General features: G+C 41.3%; 2 protein-coding genes across 3 annotated transcripts; both read left to right on the top strand.

The window, feature by feature from the left end:
- Positions 1-428: 428 nt before the first annotated feature.
- On the top strand, positions 429-3,402 carry LOC308695277 (uncharacterized protein). Of its 2 annotated transcripts, none has more exons than XM_081373358.1 (4): positions 429-751; positions 1,559-1,690; positions 1,947-2,084; positions 2,342-3,402. In XM_081373358.1, the coding sequence occupies exons 3-4, from the start codon at positions 2,010-2,012 to the stop codon at positions 3,299-3,301; spliced, it is 1,035 nt and encodes a 344-aa protein (XP_081229484.1). In that variant the 5' UTR covers positions 429-751; positions 1,559-1,690; positions 1,947-2,009; the 3' UTR covers positions 3,302-3,402. The 2 variants fall into 2 exon arrangements, with proteins under 2 accessions (XP_081229484.1, XP_081229485.1); XM_081373359.1 differs by having other exon boundaries at positions 433-751; positions 2,369-3,402.
- Positions 3,403-13,083: 9,681 nt separating this feature from the next.
- Positions 13,084-15,165, top strand: LOC308695642 (uncharacterized protein; the record flags this gene model as incomplete). The annotated part of the gene is made up of 4 exons (XM_081373825.1): positions 13,084-13,117; positions 13,401-13,532; positions 13,777-13,914; positions 14,188-15,165. The coding sequence occupies 4 exons, from the start codon at positions 13,084-13,086 to the stop codon at positions 15,066-15,068; spliced, it is 1,185 nt and encodes a 394-aa protein (XP_081229951.1). The 3' UTR covers positions 15,069-15,165.
- Between the last annotated feature and the right edge of the window lie 1,103 nt (positions 15,166-16,268).

Genomic DNA, 16,268 nt, shown 5'->3' with positions numbered 1-16,268 from the left:
CTGTTTCTCAATTCCAAGAACGCAGAGAACGGACTTGTGTTCTCGTGGAGACCGGTCTTGCCAAGCTTGCTTGGAAGAACGAACTCGGAACCGGCCGCAATGACTTCTGGGACACCAGGCGAGTACTAGCTCAAGGCTGCATTCGATGCATCCTCGGTATCAAGAACACATCCGGGTTCAATTACAGTCACAATCTGTACTTGCGTTCTTGAGAATTGGGTCTGAACTTCGACGGTTATGATGACGTAAAACGAGAACACAAGGACGCAAGATCGCTGAAGAACGCATATTGAGAAACACCCATAGTGTTGCCATAAAAACATCAATCATCTCCTAATTACGGTAATTATTACGACGTCCAACCCTAATCAAACACACCTGAACAAGCTAATCGAGGTCTTCAAGATTAGGCTATATTAGAAAGCTACAGGCAAGTGATTTTCATTCGGGTTGGAGTTACCCAGACCCCCAATTGGATCTTTAAAAAACGCATTTTCAAAAAGTGTTTTAAACTCTTGATCGCGTTTATTGTGGGACTCAGCTGATATTTTGATGCAGCAACAGGGTTTTTTCTTTGTAGTTTTGTGGTCCTTGCTGTCCGCCCATCCACTCACTAATTCAGTGCATCTTCCAGGAGAGTTGACTTTGAGATTGCAGGTCGAGAGGATGACAGCTCAAGTGTACTGCTCGTTTAGTGCTGTTTTATTGTGTCTGTCTGCTTGTTTAAGCACAACAGACGCTGGAGTCCTAGGTGAGAAGTTCTTTTAGCTTCATTTTGCAGCCCGAAGAAGTGCATAAATAAAGTGCCTTACAAAATTTGATTTCAGACACATCTCCTTACAAAAATACAGTACAGACGTCAAGTGGAAGTTCATCTTTGTATATTGGTTTAGTTTTAATAATAAGCAAAGTATAAATATGCAAACTGTCATAAGTTTATGCATTTTTCATTGTACAAGTAAAACCCATATAATCACTAATAGGCATTTGGTTACTGTAAAACAAGAACATTAGAGTAATAATATGGCTACAAAAGTGTTACCGGACTGTATCAATCCTGAGTTTAAACTTTTGCCTAAAGTTTGTTTTGTTTTGTTTTAAGAAATGCATAAGCCTACAATATATCATGGGGAGCTAATTATAACCGATAACCGCATTTTTCATATATAGTGGGTTTCTATATTTGTTTTGTTTTCTGTTGAGTAGCTTATTAAAATGCTTAAAAGGAAATGAGGGTGGTCATGGGGATGGCATCACTTCTGAAGATGTACACCAGTAAATTTGAATACAACACATTAACTGATGTCCATGCTTTCTATCAGCATTGCACTATTACTCACTCTGCTACAGTGGGGTAGGTTGTAACTGCACTCTCAGTCTTTGAAACCGATTGATGCAGTTTAGTGAAAAATGGTAGATTTCTAAGCTACTTGAATTGAAGCAGATAAATGTGTGAATATTATAAAGTTTGAGACTCATTGCAAAACCCCTGACTTGCAAATGCTGAAGCAAACTATTACAGCACTTCCTGGTCTCCCCTAATGATCCTCTTCTGTAGTGTCTGGTCATTGTCCGGCGGCGCTGACGGTCGTGCCCTCCCGACGAGGATGCACTTCTGATAGAGACTGCTCTGGAGGACACAAATGCTGTCAATTTCCCTGTGGCCCCGCGTGTGTGCCGCCTGTCTTCAGTAAGTTTTAATTATTGATGCATGCTATACGTCTTCCAGAAAAAAATACAGAAATGTTTTCACTCAGAAATTGCTAGTAAGTTTCACAAATAATTGCAAAGAAACCGCAAGTAACGCATTGAACTAAACGTGAAACTATGAAGTAGATGGACTGAATATTCCGGTAAATCCTCCTACGATTTTTTTTTTTTCATACAGTGTATGAGACATTCAGTATTCAGTGATGTGGTTTCTCTGTCATGTGTCTCTAAAACAGCAAAGGCAGGGGAGTGTCCAAGCACAAATTCTGGAGCAGGAATGTGTGCTGAGTTGTGTCACTATGACAGTGACTGTCCGAACAATGAGAAATGCTGCAGCAATGGATGTGGACATCAGTGTATGGATCCATTTGCAGGTATTTATTTATGTTATTATATTAGTGTTTGGGTCAGCTTCCTCATTTCAGTTTGTCTTGTTTTATAATTAATCGTTCTCAATGTAAAAAGTATTCAGCAAATAGCAAGGTTTAAAGCACAGGATGGCTTTACTAAATTAATTAATATGATTTTAATTATTAATACGATCATGATTAATAATTAAGAGGAGTAAAACTTGGTATTTGAGTTTTGTGCTGTATCTGAGACTGAATGCTTCTAAACGGATTGACTGAAGTTGACTATCTGCATCCATCGAGTGAAGCCTGCAGCCGAACCTCCAAAGCCTCCGGGAAAGCCTGCAGCCGAACCTCCAAAGCCTCCAGGAAAGCCTGCAGCCGAACCGCCGGAGCCTTCTACCGAAGAGCCGGAGCCTTCTACAGGACTGCCGGAGCCTTCTATTGAACCTCCTGAGCCAGAGCCTTCTATGGAACTGCCAGTGACGCCTGCAGTTGAACCCCCGAAGCCTCCAGTGAAGCCTGCAGCCGAACCTCCAAAGCTTCCAGTGAAGCCTGCAGCCGAACCCCCGAAGCCTCCAGTGAAGCCTGCAGCCGAACCCCCGAAGCCTCCAGTGAAGCCTGCAGCCGAACCCCCGAAGACTCCAGTGAAGCCTGCAGCCGAACCTCCGAAGCCTCCAGTGAAGCCTGCAGCCGAACCTCCGAAGCCTCCAGTGGAGCCTGCAGCCGAACCCCCGAAGCCTCCAGTGAAGCCTGCAGCCGAACCCCCGAAGCCTCCAGTGGAGCCTGCAGCCGAACCCCCGAAGCCTCCAGTGAAGCCTGCAGCTGAACCCCCGAAGCCTCCAGTGGAGCCTGCAGCCGAACCCCCGAAGCCTCCAGTGAAGCCTGCAGCCGAACCCCCGAAGCCTCCAGTGAAGCCTGCAGCCGAACCCCCGAAGCCTCCAGTGGAGCCTGCAGCCGAACCCCCGAAGCCTCCAGTGAAGCCTGCAGCCGAACCCCCGAAGCCTCCAGTGAAGCCTGCAGCCGAACCCCCGAAGCCTCCAGTGGAGCCTGCAGCCGAACCCCCGAAGCCTCCAGTGGAGCCTGCAGCCGAACCCCCGAAGCCTCCTGTGAAGCCTGCAGCCGAACCCCCGAAGCCTCCTGTGAAGCCTGCAGCCGAACCCCCGAAGCCTCCTGTGAAGCCTACAGCCGAACCTCCCAAGCCAAGTTACCCTTATGGCCATGCATTGTCCTGGCCATAAGTAATGTGGCTATGCATGCAGTTAACTGTGCTGATTTAACCATTGGATGTATGGTGTGTTTTCCCTGTTTATCACCAAATAAATCTCACACTTATAAGACCATTTCCTCTTTTTTTTTTTTTTTTTTTTTTTAAGTGGGAAAACAAGGAATTAGATTTTTGTATTCCAGTGTTAGTTTGGCTGTTCTCTCACATAATGGCTCATTGGAATCAATGCGTGAGATCCCACCCTCCAAAGCCACGCCTTAGTGCTGGGCGGTTTGACCAAAAATCAACATCACGTTTTTTTTCTAAATTATACCGGTTTCACGGTTTTTACCATTTTTTTTTTATTTATTTTTTTTTTTTATTTTTTTTTTTAAGCATGATGGGTGTTAACCACATTTTCTACTGAGTGAGAGAGAAAATACTGGAGTAGATTTACTTATAATGCCCTATTTTATTGTCATGAGTGAATATTATAGAAAAAATCAACACTAATATCAATAATACAGGTTTGCAAGGCTGTTTACAAAGAGGTGCCTTCAGGACGCGCTTTAGGAGCGGCAGAAACAGTGGTTTCCCCGGTAACGGCTGTACACAAAGCAGCAACGCTCATAAACACTGCTTTATCAGGAAAGATAAAGAAAGATTCAATCGTAATACCAAAGAAACTTTTCTAAAGACCGTCAGTTCACTTCAGATACGTTAATACAGTATAAAAACACGCGCGCGCGAGAAAAAAAAAGACACTCTCACCCCCACACGTCTCGTGCCCATTCTAGTCAATGCTTGTGTTTCAGATCGAAGCTTCCCAGAAGCGTCTCTCCGCGCCGCTTCACTAAATATAGGCGCCTAGTCTATTTTGACGCACCGCGTGGAGGATGGAATAAAACCTTGTCGCAGCTGTAATGCGCCGCAGACGTGTGTTGTAAATGAGGGGTGAGACTGTGTCGCGCAGCGCCGCGTTCCGAGTAAAGCGACATACACCAGTATTGCGGTATATTAAAAATTCATATCGTAACAAAAATAAACACCGGTATTCGGTATGAACCGGTAAACCGCCCAGCACTACCACGCCTCCTTCAAAACGCTTGAACACACACAGCAGAGTCTGTAAAGCGTCACGAGACGAAAGACTGCACTAAATTGCCTCATGTCTAAAATGCGTAACATTACAGTGATGAACGTAAACAACTTGCAGTGCTCTAGTTGTACCACCTGACTGATGCAGATTCATTTCGGCGTTGATAGTGTTGACATGGAAACGTCTGAATCCAAATGCAATGTTTGGACGAACAAATATACTATTGATTGCTATAGGATGTGAAGTTTCAACCAGTATTGTCTATTGACCAATAGTCTTCTGCATTCTGAAGCATTATAGAGAAATTGTGTCTTCTAGTGGTCGTTTTATTTTAGGAAGTTGCAACTTCAAGCCTATTAACAGATGATCCCTTTAGTTACCTGCGACCAAATGAGTTCTGAATGCCTGTAATGCCGAGTTCACACTGCACAATTTTCAAAGTAGTCGGGTCACTGTTCTTTTGACACTGCACGACTATCTGGGGTAATGTTCAGTTGCTGCTGTGTGCACTGCACGATGCACCGACGACAGGGGGTTTCACACTGCATGACTTGACAAAAGAAAGAATCACTGACAACTGTCTGGTCTGCAAACTGCGTTTCACAACCAAACCCACGCGAGAAGTGGCAGGATTAGTCGTGGCTGAGAGGTTAAGGCGATGGACTTGAAATCCATTGGGGTCTCCCCGCGCAGGTTCGAACCCTGCCGACTACGTGGCTCTTTGTCTGTTTGCGACAGGAATTGTGACATCCAGGAGCTTTGTACGAGCTGCATTTTTTTCTGTAACACGGAAAACTGGGCAACCCACATCTCTTTTCAAGTCTGAAGTGAGCAGGTTTTTGTGTAGGTGAAGACGTCGTTGAACTCCTTTTTTGCCAACACAGTATGTTAGCTGAGTGCATCCTCTGCTGCTCACATCCACATTGATGGTTGGCCCCGGTGTCCTCTGCTGCTCACTTCCAGAAAGGAAAATAGGATGTGACTCACTACCACTATCACTGACTCACTTTCAAGAGTAGTCGTGTCCGAGAGGTTAAGGCGATGGACTTGAAAACCAATGGGGTCTCCCCACGCAAGTTCCAACCCTGTTGACTACGTGGCTCCTTGTCACTTTGTCTGATTGCGACAGGAGTTGTGACATCCAGGATCTTTGTACGAGCTGCTTTTTTTTTTCTAACACAGAAATTGGGCTCTTTTCAAGCCTGAAGTGGGCATCGTTTTAAAAGGCCCAGATCATCTGTGATTTTGCCCATTCTATTCAGGCTGTCGGTCGTGTCGGAGCAATGGCTTTGGCATCCCCCGACAACTTCACGGCCATAACTTCATTATATTTTATGGAGAATCGTGAATATTAGTGTTTTGAAATGTTGCATTCGTTCTCTCTTAGAAAAGTCAAACAGAAACCTACTCATTATGCCCCAATTGCTTGTTTGTCCAAACCACCTTAGAGTTAGCAACATGCCATGAAAAAAAACCTCCACTCTTTCTGTTTCATATATTTATTGATTTGCACACAAAAACAAAGTAAAGGCACTTGGATAACAATAACAAACATTTTTGTATACAACTTTTTTTCAAATTGTCTTTTTTTTAAATAAAAAGAAAAAAAATAAACAAATAAATAATAATACTAAATATATTTATACATTTATTACACTAAATAAAAAATAAAAAAAATATATATACACATACATATAAAAAAAATTAAAATTGGGGGAGTGCGTATTAGAGTTAGGCCTTGTTAGCCTGGAAAAATTGCATAAATAGTTGCCACTTATTATAAAATTTGGCGAGACTACCCCTTCTTAGAATATTTTATTTTTTCCAGTCTTAGAAAAGACATGACATCAGTCGCCCAAAGTGTACTGGATGGGGCATTTGATGCTTTCCAATTAAGAAGAAGATGGCGTCTCACTATCAAGGAAGAGAAAGCCAGGACCTCTAACTGCGCTGATGAAAAACAATGGTATTCTTGAGGAGTACCAAAAATGGCTACATGCAGAGAAATATCGATGGTCTTGAGGAGCACTTTAGACATGGTGTCAAAATAAGTTTGCCAAATATTTCCTAGGGTTGGGCAAAAGAAAAACATATGTGCAAGATTACAGGGCGAACCAGAGCATCTGTCACAGACATCAATTGTATTAGGGAAGATTTGCGATAGTCGGGTTTTAGAATAGTGACATCAACTAACCTACAGCTAATACAATATAAAACCATTCACAGGACCCACTTCACCCAAAGCAAACTATTTAAAATGGTAATAGCCGACACAGACATCTGCCCTCACTGCATGTTGGGGTGCACATTTGCATGCCACTTGGTCCTGTCAACCTGTTAACCTCCTATGGACATCAGTCACAAAGACACTTTCTACTAGGGCTGGGTATTGACACAAATTTCACAATTCGATTCGATTTCGATTCGCAAGCTTGCAATTCGATTCGATTTCGATTACGATTCGATTCGATTCAATATCGATTATTTTGGATATCAGGTTCAATACATGGCAAATTTTCTCAAGGAAAACAAATCTCTTAACTAATGCTGTTAACTATGGGAGTCAGTTAGCCTGTAGGCTTCATTAGCCTACTATAATATAGCTTAAAAATAAGGTAAAAATTAACTGATTTGTATACAAACACTTAAATTACACTTTTATTTATTTTTATAATAATAAAGTTATATGAAATATAAACATTTAAATGGTGGCTGTCATAAAAACCTGCCAGATTAATTCAAACATGCATTAAAAATAGAAGAACGTTAAAAATTATAATGAATATGTAATATGGTTCATATATTTAGCAAAATGCTCCTCTCTAGAGTTAATTTTTCTAGCTGACTAACGAGTTTATGGTCACTGGATATGTTTTTTCTGAGGTAAATGTGACGTTACATGACATTGTTTGCAAGCTGATTTACTGACGTCTTTCCACGGTTGAAACACTGATTTGAGCATTCCATGTCACATGATACGGATTTCGATAAGTTGTACACTGTCTTTTAACACACTTTCAGATGCTCATTCATGTTTATTCCGCGCTGTAACTGGTGTTATTAAGGCGGAAGAGAATATCACGTGCGCTCCGCGCTGCTTCTCTTGAGCAGAGCTGCGCCAGAGCGATCTCACGCCACAGCGCCAAAACAATATTTATGTTTTTGAATTGCGTAATAAAATGGACGTAATTTGAATCTGAGACTTTGTTTCATATCAATAATATCAAAGCACAAAGATTAGTGCGATTTATTGGATGGGATGCACGCAACAATGTTACATTCATTCATCAACTGAAAACAGGATGACTAATCGATTCTTGGGATTTAAGAATCGATATCGTTTCGTAAAAATGAGAATCGATTAAAATCGAGAAATCGATATTTTTTACCCAGCCCTACTTTCTACCATCTTGGACTGTGGAATCCCACTCTCCCCCTCACTTTGTCTTCTAGGAGATACCACTTCCATCCTCATTCCACAGAAACTGAAATATCCAGTACTTGTTTCTCTAACTATCGCTAAGAAAATAGTCGGTAACACTTTATAATAACTGCACGCTATTAATCATTAGTTAAGCAGTAGGTAACAGTTAATTCATAATTTATAAAGCATTAATATACATTAATAAGCAGTTTATAAATACAGTTATAAATGCTTTGTTCTTGATTTTAAAGCATATCTATAATGTGTTTAATAATTGTATTTTCATACTTTATTAATGATCAATTTATCATTTCTAAATGAAGTATAGCATTATTTACAAACCAGTTATTTAGGAGTTGTCAGTGGTTCATAAGATCACTTAGAAAGTGTAAGTAAATGATTAATAAACTGTTTAAATACATATTATTATTCAGACATATAGTAATAGTTCCTTAGTGTGTTAATAACTGCTTTATTAACATGTATTTCTACTGTAATTAATGTTTAATTCAGGTAGTTATAAAGCATTTAGTAGTGGTCAGTTAACTATGTTTGTGAGCTCATCTAAAGTGAGGACTAGTTATGCTTTGTAAAGCATTTATAAAGGAGATTTAAAGGCTTTTAAATATTTCTATGTTCTGTATCACTGTGTTGTGTTTGTTTCCTTTTTCTGTTTAGAAGATAAATGAGCCTTTAAATCTCCTTTATAAATGATTTACAAAGCATAACTAGTCCTCACTTTAGATGAGCTCACAAAAAGTGTTAACTGACCACTACTAAATGCTTTATAACTACCTGAATCTACTACATTTACTTACACTTTCTAAGTGATCTTATTAATCAATGACAACACCTAGTTGGTAAATAATGTAACTGGTTTGTAAATAATGCTATACTTCATTTAGAAATGATAAATTGATCATTAATAAAGTATGAAAATACAATTATTAAACACATTATAGATATGCTTATAAATCAAGAATAAAGCATTTATAGCTGTATTTATAAACTGCTTATTCATGTCTATTAATGCTTTATAAATGATGAATTAACTGTTTAGTAATGCTTAACTAATGATTAATAGCGTGCAGTTATTATAAAGTGTTACTAAATAGTCTTTCAAAACTGGAAATCTAGACACTCTTGTCACATAAATCATTGGATCAACCTAATTTCCGAACACATCCTTACAGAAGAAATCTCAGCTAAAAAGAATAACAATACATCAGGCTTCAAAGACATCTGGAACCCATTCATAACCTTTCTTCAAACTCAGTAATAACTGTGCAACCCCCCTCCCCTTTCCCCCTGGTCATTATACTAATATATACAACCACCCTTTCTATCCATCTCTCTTTCCCTACTGCTCTTTCTCTCACTCTATCACCTCACACTCACTTCCATTCACATACACACATTAACAACCACCAGCCCTCTTAGTAGATCTCTTTTACTCACACAGTAATACTATATCTGTATTTTCGCCTGTCCATATGTATGTATTTGGCTGTTTTTTTTTTTTTTTTTTTTTTATCTGCTGGTCTGTACATTAGTGTCTGTCTGTCTTTCGTCTGTATTTGTTGTTCTCCCCGTCTGTTAAAGTCTACCTGTCTAATGTCTGTATATGCCTGTCCATCCGCCTGTCCATCTGCGTCCATCTGTACTTAGTCTAATTTTGTCATTTGCCCTGTTATTGTACTTATGCATTTTGTGTCATTGTAATTTGGTATTTTTTAGTATTTATTTATTTTTTATTTTTTTAGGGGGTGGATGTGGGTCTGTCTGAAGTAATAGTTGTTTGTACTTAGTACATAATCTGTATTAAAAATAAAGTTGTCCTCCGTTGAGGGGGGGTGGAGGCGGGCAAAAAAAAAAAAAAAGAATAGTGACATCTGAACACTACTTTTTTTCACGCCCCTACAGGATTTGTGACATACAATAACAGATCGTCAGCGTATAAAGAAAGTTTGAATTCTGTAATGCCGTTAAAAATGGGGAAAGACCTCAAATAAATGGACAGAGTTTCTATTGCAAGAGCAAAGAGGAGGGGAGACAGAGGACAACCTTGTCTACAGCCACGATTTAAGGGAAAATAACTAGATTGAATGTTATTAGTTATGATACTGACGCAAGGTTATGTATAAAGAAGGCGTATCCATCATATAAAAACATTACCAAAACCAAATTTCGTCAAAACTGCAAACAAGTAACTCCATTCAACTCTGTCAAACGCCTTTTCTGCGTCAACAGAAATTACAACTTCTGGAATGGCAGCGGTTCCCTTCAAATAGATAACATTTAATAAGGTACGGACATTATAAAAAAGCTGACGTCCTTTTATGAAGCCAGTCTGCTCCTGAGATATAATTGTTTGAAGCACATTCTCTAGACGACATGCCAAAGCTTTCGCAAGAACTTTTGTATCGACATTCATCAAAGAGATAGGTCGATAAGAAGTACAGAGTTCGGGATCCTTGCCCTTTTTCAGAAGAACGCTAATAGAAGCCTGTCTCAAAGTGAAAGGGAGAGAGCCATTTGACAGAGATTCTACATAAACAGCATGTAATAGCGGAATGAGTTGATTATGGAATGCCTTGAAAAATTCAACTGGGAACCCGTCTGGCCCAGGAGACTTATTATTTTGCATATTTTGTAGAGCCAATGTAAGTTCTTGCATAGTCAGTGGAGAGTCCAACTGATCAATTGCATCTATGTTCATATCCGGAAAATCTAGGTCTTGCAAAAACGTATCCATATCACTCAAGTCCGATGGAAATTCTGGACTATACAAAGATTTATAAAAGGATGAAAAAACTGAATTTATAAGGTCAGGCTCCTCTACCAACATCCCAGACTCATCTCTGACATGGGGTATTAAACGTGAGGCTGCTTGTCGACGCAATCGGTGAGCTAGCAATCTTCCAGATTTGTCTCCATACTCGTAGTATTTGGCCCGAGAATGTAGAAGTAGTCGCTCTGCTGCATTAGTTGTGATCAAGTCTAATTCAGTTTTTAATACCACATGCCGCCTTAATAAATCAGGAGACGTGGATGTGGCAAGCTGTTGATCCACAGATTCCAGATCAGCTGATAATTTTTTAATGGTTGATGTTCTTAATTTCTTCAAGTGAGCGGAATATGAAATAATCTTTCCCTTTAAATAGGCCTTTAAAGATTCCCACAGGAGCGTATTAGAAATGGGTTCTGATTCGGATTGGTTGAGAGATATAAAATCCTCAATTTGTCACGGTTGTGAATTCATTGTTTCCTCTGTGTCTCGTGTCATTGTTGTTTACATGTCTGTGAGTTTGCGGGAGTGGGCGTTGTCCCGCTCACGTGTTTGTTCAGTGCTCCAGCTGTTCGCAATCATCTCATTCCCCACCTCAGCTGATTCACATTACCGTTCCCTATTTATACTCACTCATCTCTCCATTCCAGTGTCCATCCGTTGTTTGCTGTTCCTGCGTGAATGTTCGTGTCGTCTTCCGGGTTGTCGTGTCTTCAGTGGATCCCTGTTGTTTCACCGCACCCGAGCACAGATCACCGAGCACCAGCACTCAGCACCGAGCACTAGACCATCGAAGTCCCTGTGTGTCCGAGTCTGAGCGTTTCCCCCTGTGTGGACCGTCCGGAGCTGTTTCCTGTTCGCGAGATCGCGACCGCACCCTGAGAGGAACTTTCATTCCTGAATTGTCTTATTCTGTGTTTGAGTTCCAATAAATATTGTTCACCTGCAATTGGTTCCATCCTTTCTGTCATGACAGAATACTGGAAACAATTGCAGGTGAACAATATTTATTGGAACTCAAACACAGAATAAGACAATTGAAGACTACTTCAATTAGTAAATTATCAAAAATATTTTTGATAATTTTGGAGCTTAGGTGTTGCCGACTTTATACTTTATCTTTTCACTTGTTGTTTTTTAGTCGAGCACCCTTTTTGAGACTGATGTGCGTGCTTTTGTTTCATTTTTCTTTTATGTACACTCACAATAACAATTAAATGTCGTGCTTTTGTAAAATAAAGAAAACAAACAGGGTGCGCTTTCTGCCGTCTCGGTCTCCGTCGCAGAAATGAACCAAAACTCTATAGGCTATTTGCCTCGGTCACGATAAGAAATATGTCTATAGAAAGCTTGAGTGAACAAATATTATCTGATTATGCAATCCATATGAAACCATCCAATATTAAATTGGCTATGATATAACCATGGCTGTGTATTCCCCTATATTCACTACAGTGGCTGGAAACATTGTTTTCGATCATAATTACTTGCATGGATTCACATCGCAAATCAATCAGCAATTGAAAAATTCTGATTCAAATTCTAGACATGCCCCTGTGTCTCTTGATGTTCATTGCAGATTTATACCAGTCTCCAGTAGAGATCCATTTCCTGGAGAGTTTAGGTGTAGGAGTTTAGTCATAATTACAACTTGTAGCTTGTGGTAGAACTCCGACTTGTACCACGTGATCGCTGTACCACCTGAACATTCGTTTGCCGTTGATAGTGTTGCCATAAAAACAATCAATCATCTCCTAATTACGGTAATTATTACGACGTCCAACCCTAATCAAACACACCTGAACAAGCTAATGAGGTCTTCAAGATTAGGCTATATTAGAAAGCTACAGGCATGTGATTTTCATTCGGGTTGGAGTTACCCAGACCCCCAATTGGATCTCTAAAAACGCATTTTCAAAAAGTGTTTTAAACTCTTTTGATTGCGTTTGTTGTGGGATATTTTGATGCAGCAACAGGGGTTTTTCTTTGTAGTTTTGTGGTCCTTGCTGTCCGCCCCTCCTGACTCACTAATTCAGTGCATCTTCCAGGAGAGTTGACTTTGAGATTGCAGCCCGAAGAAGTGCATAAATAAAGTGCCTCATCTCCTTACAAAAATACAGTACAGATTTCAAGTGGAAGTTCATCTTTGTATATTGGTTTAGTTTTAAAAATAAGCAAAGTATAAATATGCAGACTGTCATAAGTTTATGCATTTTTCTTTGTACAAGTAAAACCCATATGATCACTAATAGGCATTTGTTTACTGTAAAACAAGAACATTAGTGTAATAATATGGCTGCAAAATTGTTACCGGACTGTATCAATCCTGAGATTAAACTTTTGCCTAAAGTTTGTTTTGTTTTAAGAAATGCATAAGCCTACAATATATCATGGGGAGCTAATTATAACCGGTAACCGCATTTTACATATATAGTGGGTTTCTATATTTGTTTTGTTTTCTGTTGAGTAGCTTATTAAAATGCTTAAAAGGAAATGAGGGTGGTCATGGGGATGGCATCACTTCTGAAGATGTACACCAGTAAATTTGAATACAACACATTAACAGATGTCCATGCTTTCTATCAGCATTGCACTATTACTCACTCTGCTACAGTGGGGTAGGTTGTAACTGCACTCTCAGTCTTTGAAACCGATTGATGCAGTTTAGTGAAAAATGGTAGATTTCTAAGCTACTTGAATTGAAGCAGATAAATGTGTGAATATTATAAAGTTTGAGACTCATTGCAAAACCACTGACTTGCAAATGCTGAAGCAAACTATTACAGCACTTCCTGGTCTCCCCTAATGATCCTCTTCTGTAGTGTCTGGTCATTGTCCGGCGGCGCTGACGGTCGTGCCCTCCCGACGAGGATGCACTTCTGATAGAGACTGCTCTGGAGGACACAAATGCTGTCAATTTCCCTGTGGCCCCGCGTGTGTGCCGCCTGTCTTCAGTAAGTTTTAATTATTGATGCATGCTATACGTCTTCCAGAAAAAAAAAAAAAACAGAAAAAATGTTTTCACTCAGGAATCGCTAGTAAGTTTCACAAATAATTGCAAAGAAACCGCAAGTAACGCATTAAACTAAACGTGAAAATCCGGTCCGGTAAATCCTCCTACGATTTTTTTTTTTTCATAGTGTATGAGACATTCAGTATTCAGTGATGTGGTTTCTCTGTCATGTGTCTCTAAAACAGCAAAGGCAGGGGAGTGTCCAAGCACAAATTCTGGAGCAGGAATGTGTGCTGAGTTGTGTTACTATGACAGTGACTGTCCGAACAATGAGAAATGCTGCAGCAATGGATGTGGACATCAGTGTATGGATCCATTTGCAGGTATTTGTTATTATATTAGTGTTTGGGTCAGCTTCCTCCTTTCAGTTTGTCTTGTTTTATAATTAATCGTTCTCAATGTTAAAAGTATTCCGCCAATAGCACGGTTTAAAGCACATGATGGCTTTACAAAATTAATTCATATGGTTTTAATTATTAATACGATCATGATTAATAATTAAGAGGAGTAAAACTTGGTATTTGGGTTTTGTGCTGTATCTGAGACTGAATGCCTCTAAACGGACTGACTGAAGTTGACTATCTGTATCCATCCAGTGAAGCCTGCAGCCGAACCTCCAAAGCCTCCGGGAAAGCCTGCAGCCGAACCTCCAAAGCCTCCGGGAAAGCCTGCAGCCGAACCTCCAAAGCCTCCGGGAAAGCCTGCAGCCGAATCTCCAAAGCCTCCTGGAAAGCCTGCAGCCGAACCTCCAAAGCCGCCGGGAAAGACTGCAGCCGAACCTCCAAAGCCTCCGGGAAAGCCTGCAGCCGAACCTCCAAAGCCTCCGGGAAAGACTGCAGCCGAACCTCCAAAGCCTCCGGGAAAGCCTGCAGCCGAACCTCCAAAGCCTCCGGGAAAGCCTGCAGCTGAACCTCCAAAGCCTCCAGGAAAGCCTGCAGCCGAACCTCCGGAGCCTTCTACCGAACCTCCGGAGCCTTCTACCGAAGAGCCGGAGCCTTCTACAGGACTGCCGGAGCCTTCTACTGAACTGCCAGGGCCTTCTACTGAACCTCCTGAGCCAGAGCCTTCTACGGAACTGCCAGTGACGCCTGCAGCGGAACCCCCGAAGCCTCCAGTGAAGCCTGCAGCCGAACCCCCGAAGCCTCCAGTGAAGCCTGCAGCCGAACCCCTGAAGCCTCCAGTGAAGCCTGCAGCTGAACCCCCGAAGCCTCCAGTGAAGCCTGCAGCCGAACCCCCGAAGCCTCCTGTGAAGCCTGCAGCCGAACCCCCGAAGCCTCCAGAGAAGCCTGCAGCCGAACCTCCGAAGCCTCCAGTGAAGCCTGCAGCCGAACCCCCGAAGCCTCCTGTGAAGCCTGCAGCCGAACCCCCGAAGCCTCCAGTGAAGCCTGCAGCCGAACCTCCGAAGCCTCCAGTGAAGCCTGCAGCCGAACCTCCCAAGCCAAGTTATCCTTATGGCCATTATCCTGGCCATAAGTAATGTGGCTATGCATGCAGCTAACTGTGCTGATTTAACCATTGGATGTATGGTGTGTTTTCCCTGTTTATCACCAAATAAATCTCACACTTGTAAGACCATTTCCTCTTTTTTTTTTCTTTTTTTATTTTTTTTTTTTTTATTGGGAAAACAAGGAATTAGATTTTTGTATTCCAGTGTTAGTTTGGCTGTTCTCTCACATAATGGCTCATTGGAATCAATGCGTGAGATCCCACCCTCCAAAGCCACGCCTCCTTCAAAACGCTTGAACACACACAGCAGAGTCTGTAAAGCGTCACGAGACGAAAGACTGCACTAAATTGCCTCATGTCTAAAATGCGTAACATTACAGTAATGAACGTAAACAACTTGCAGTGCTCTAGTTGTACCACCTGACTGATGCAGATTCATTTCGGCGTTGATAGTGTTCACATGGAAACGTCTGAATCCAAATGCAATGTTTGGACGAACAAATCTATTATTGATTGCTATAGGATGTGAAGTTTCAAACAGTATTGTCTATTGACCAATAGTCTTCTGCATTCTGAAGCATTATAGAGAAATTGTGTCTTCTAGTGGTCGTTTTATTTTAGGAAGTTGCAACTTTAAGCCTATTAACAGATGATCCCTTTAGTTACCTGCGACCAAATGGGTTCTGAATGCCTGTAATGCCGAGTTCACACTGCACAATTTTCAAAGTAGTCGGGTCACTGTTCTTTTAACACTGCACGACTATCTGGGGTAATGTTCAGTTGCTGCTGTGTGCACTGCACGATGCACCGATGACAGGAGGTTTCACACTGCATGACTTGACAAAAGAAAGAATCGCTGACAACTGTCTGGTCTGCAAACTGCGTTTCACAACCAAACCCACGCGAGAACTGGCAGGAGTAGTCGTGGCCGAGAGGTTAAGGCGATGGACTTGAAATCCATTGGGGTCTCCCCGCGCAGGTTCGAACCCTGCCGACTACGTGGCTCTTTGTCTGTTTGCGACAGGAATTGTGACATCCAGGAGCTTTGTACGAGTTGCATTTTTTTCTGTAACACGGAAAACTGGGCAACCCACATCTCTTTTCAAGTCTGAAGTGAGCAGGTTTTTGTGTAGGTGAAGACGTCGTTGAACTTTTTTGCCAACACAATATGTTAGCTGAGTGCATCCTCTGCTGCTCACATCCACATTGATGGTTGGCCCCGGTGTCCTCT

This window comes from Scardinius erythrophthalmus, assembly GCF_964197995.2.
Source record: "Scardinius erythrophthalmus genome assembly, chromosome: 9".
In the NCBI taxonomy this organism is placed as follows: domain Eukaryota; kingdom Metazoa; phylum Chordata; class Actinopteri; order Cypriniformes; family Leuciscidae; genus Scardinius; species Scardinius erythrophthalmus.
Note: the sequence above shows the minus strand (reverse complement) of the source record. Positions and strands in the feature narration are given on the sequence as shown.

Excerpts from the sequence above, each read along its gene's own strand:
- LOC308695277 (XM_081373358.1), top strand. The coding sequence starts at position 2,010 with ATGACAGTGACTGTCCGAACAATGAGAAATGCTGCAGCAATGGATGTG. Across the intron at positions 2,085-2,341 it reads GTGTATGGATCCATTTGCAG|TTGACTATCTGCATCCATCG; the intron begins GTATTTATTTAT and ends GATTGACTGAAG.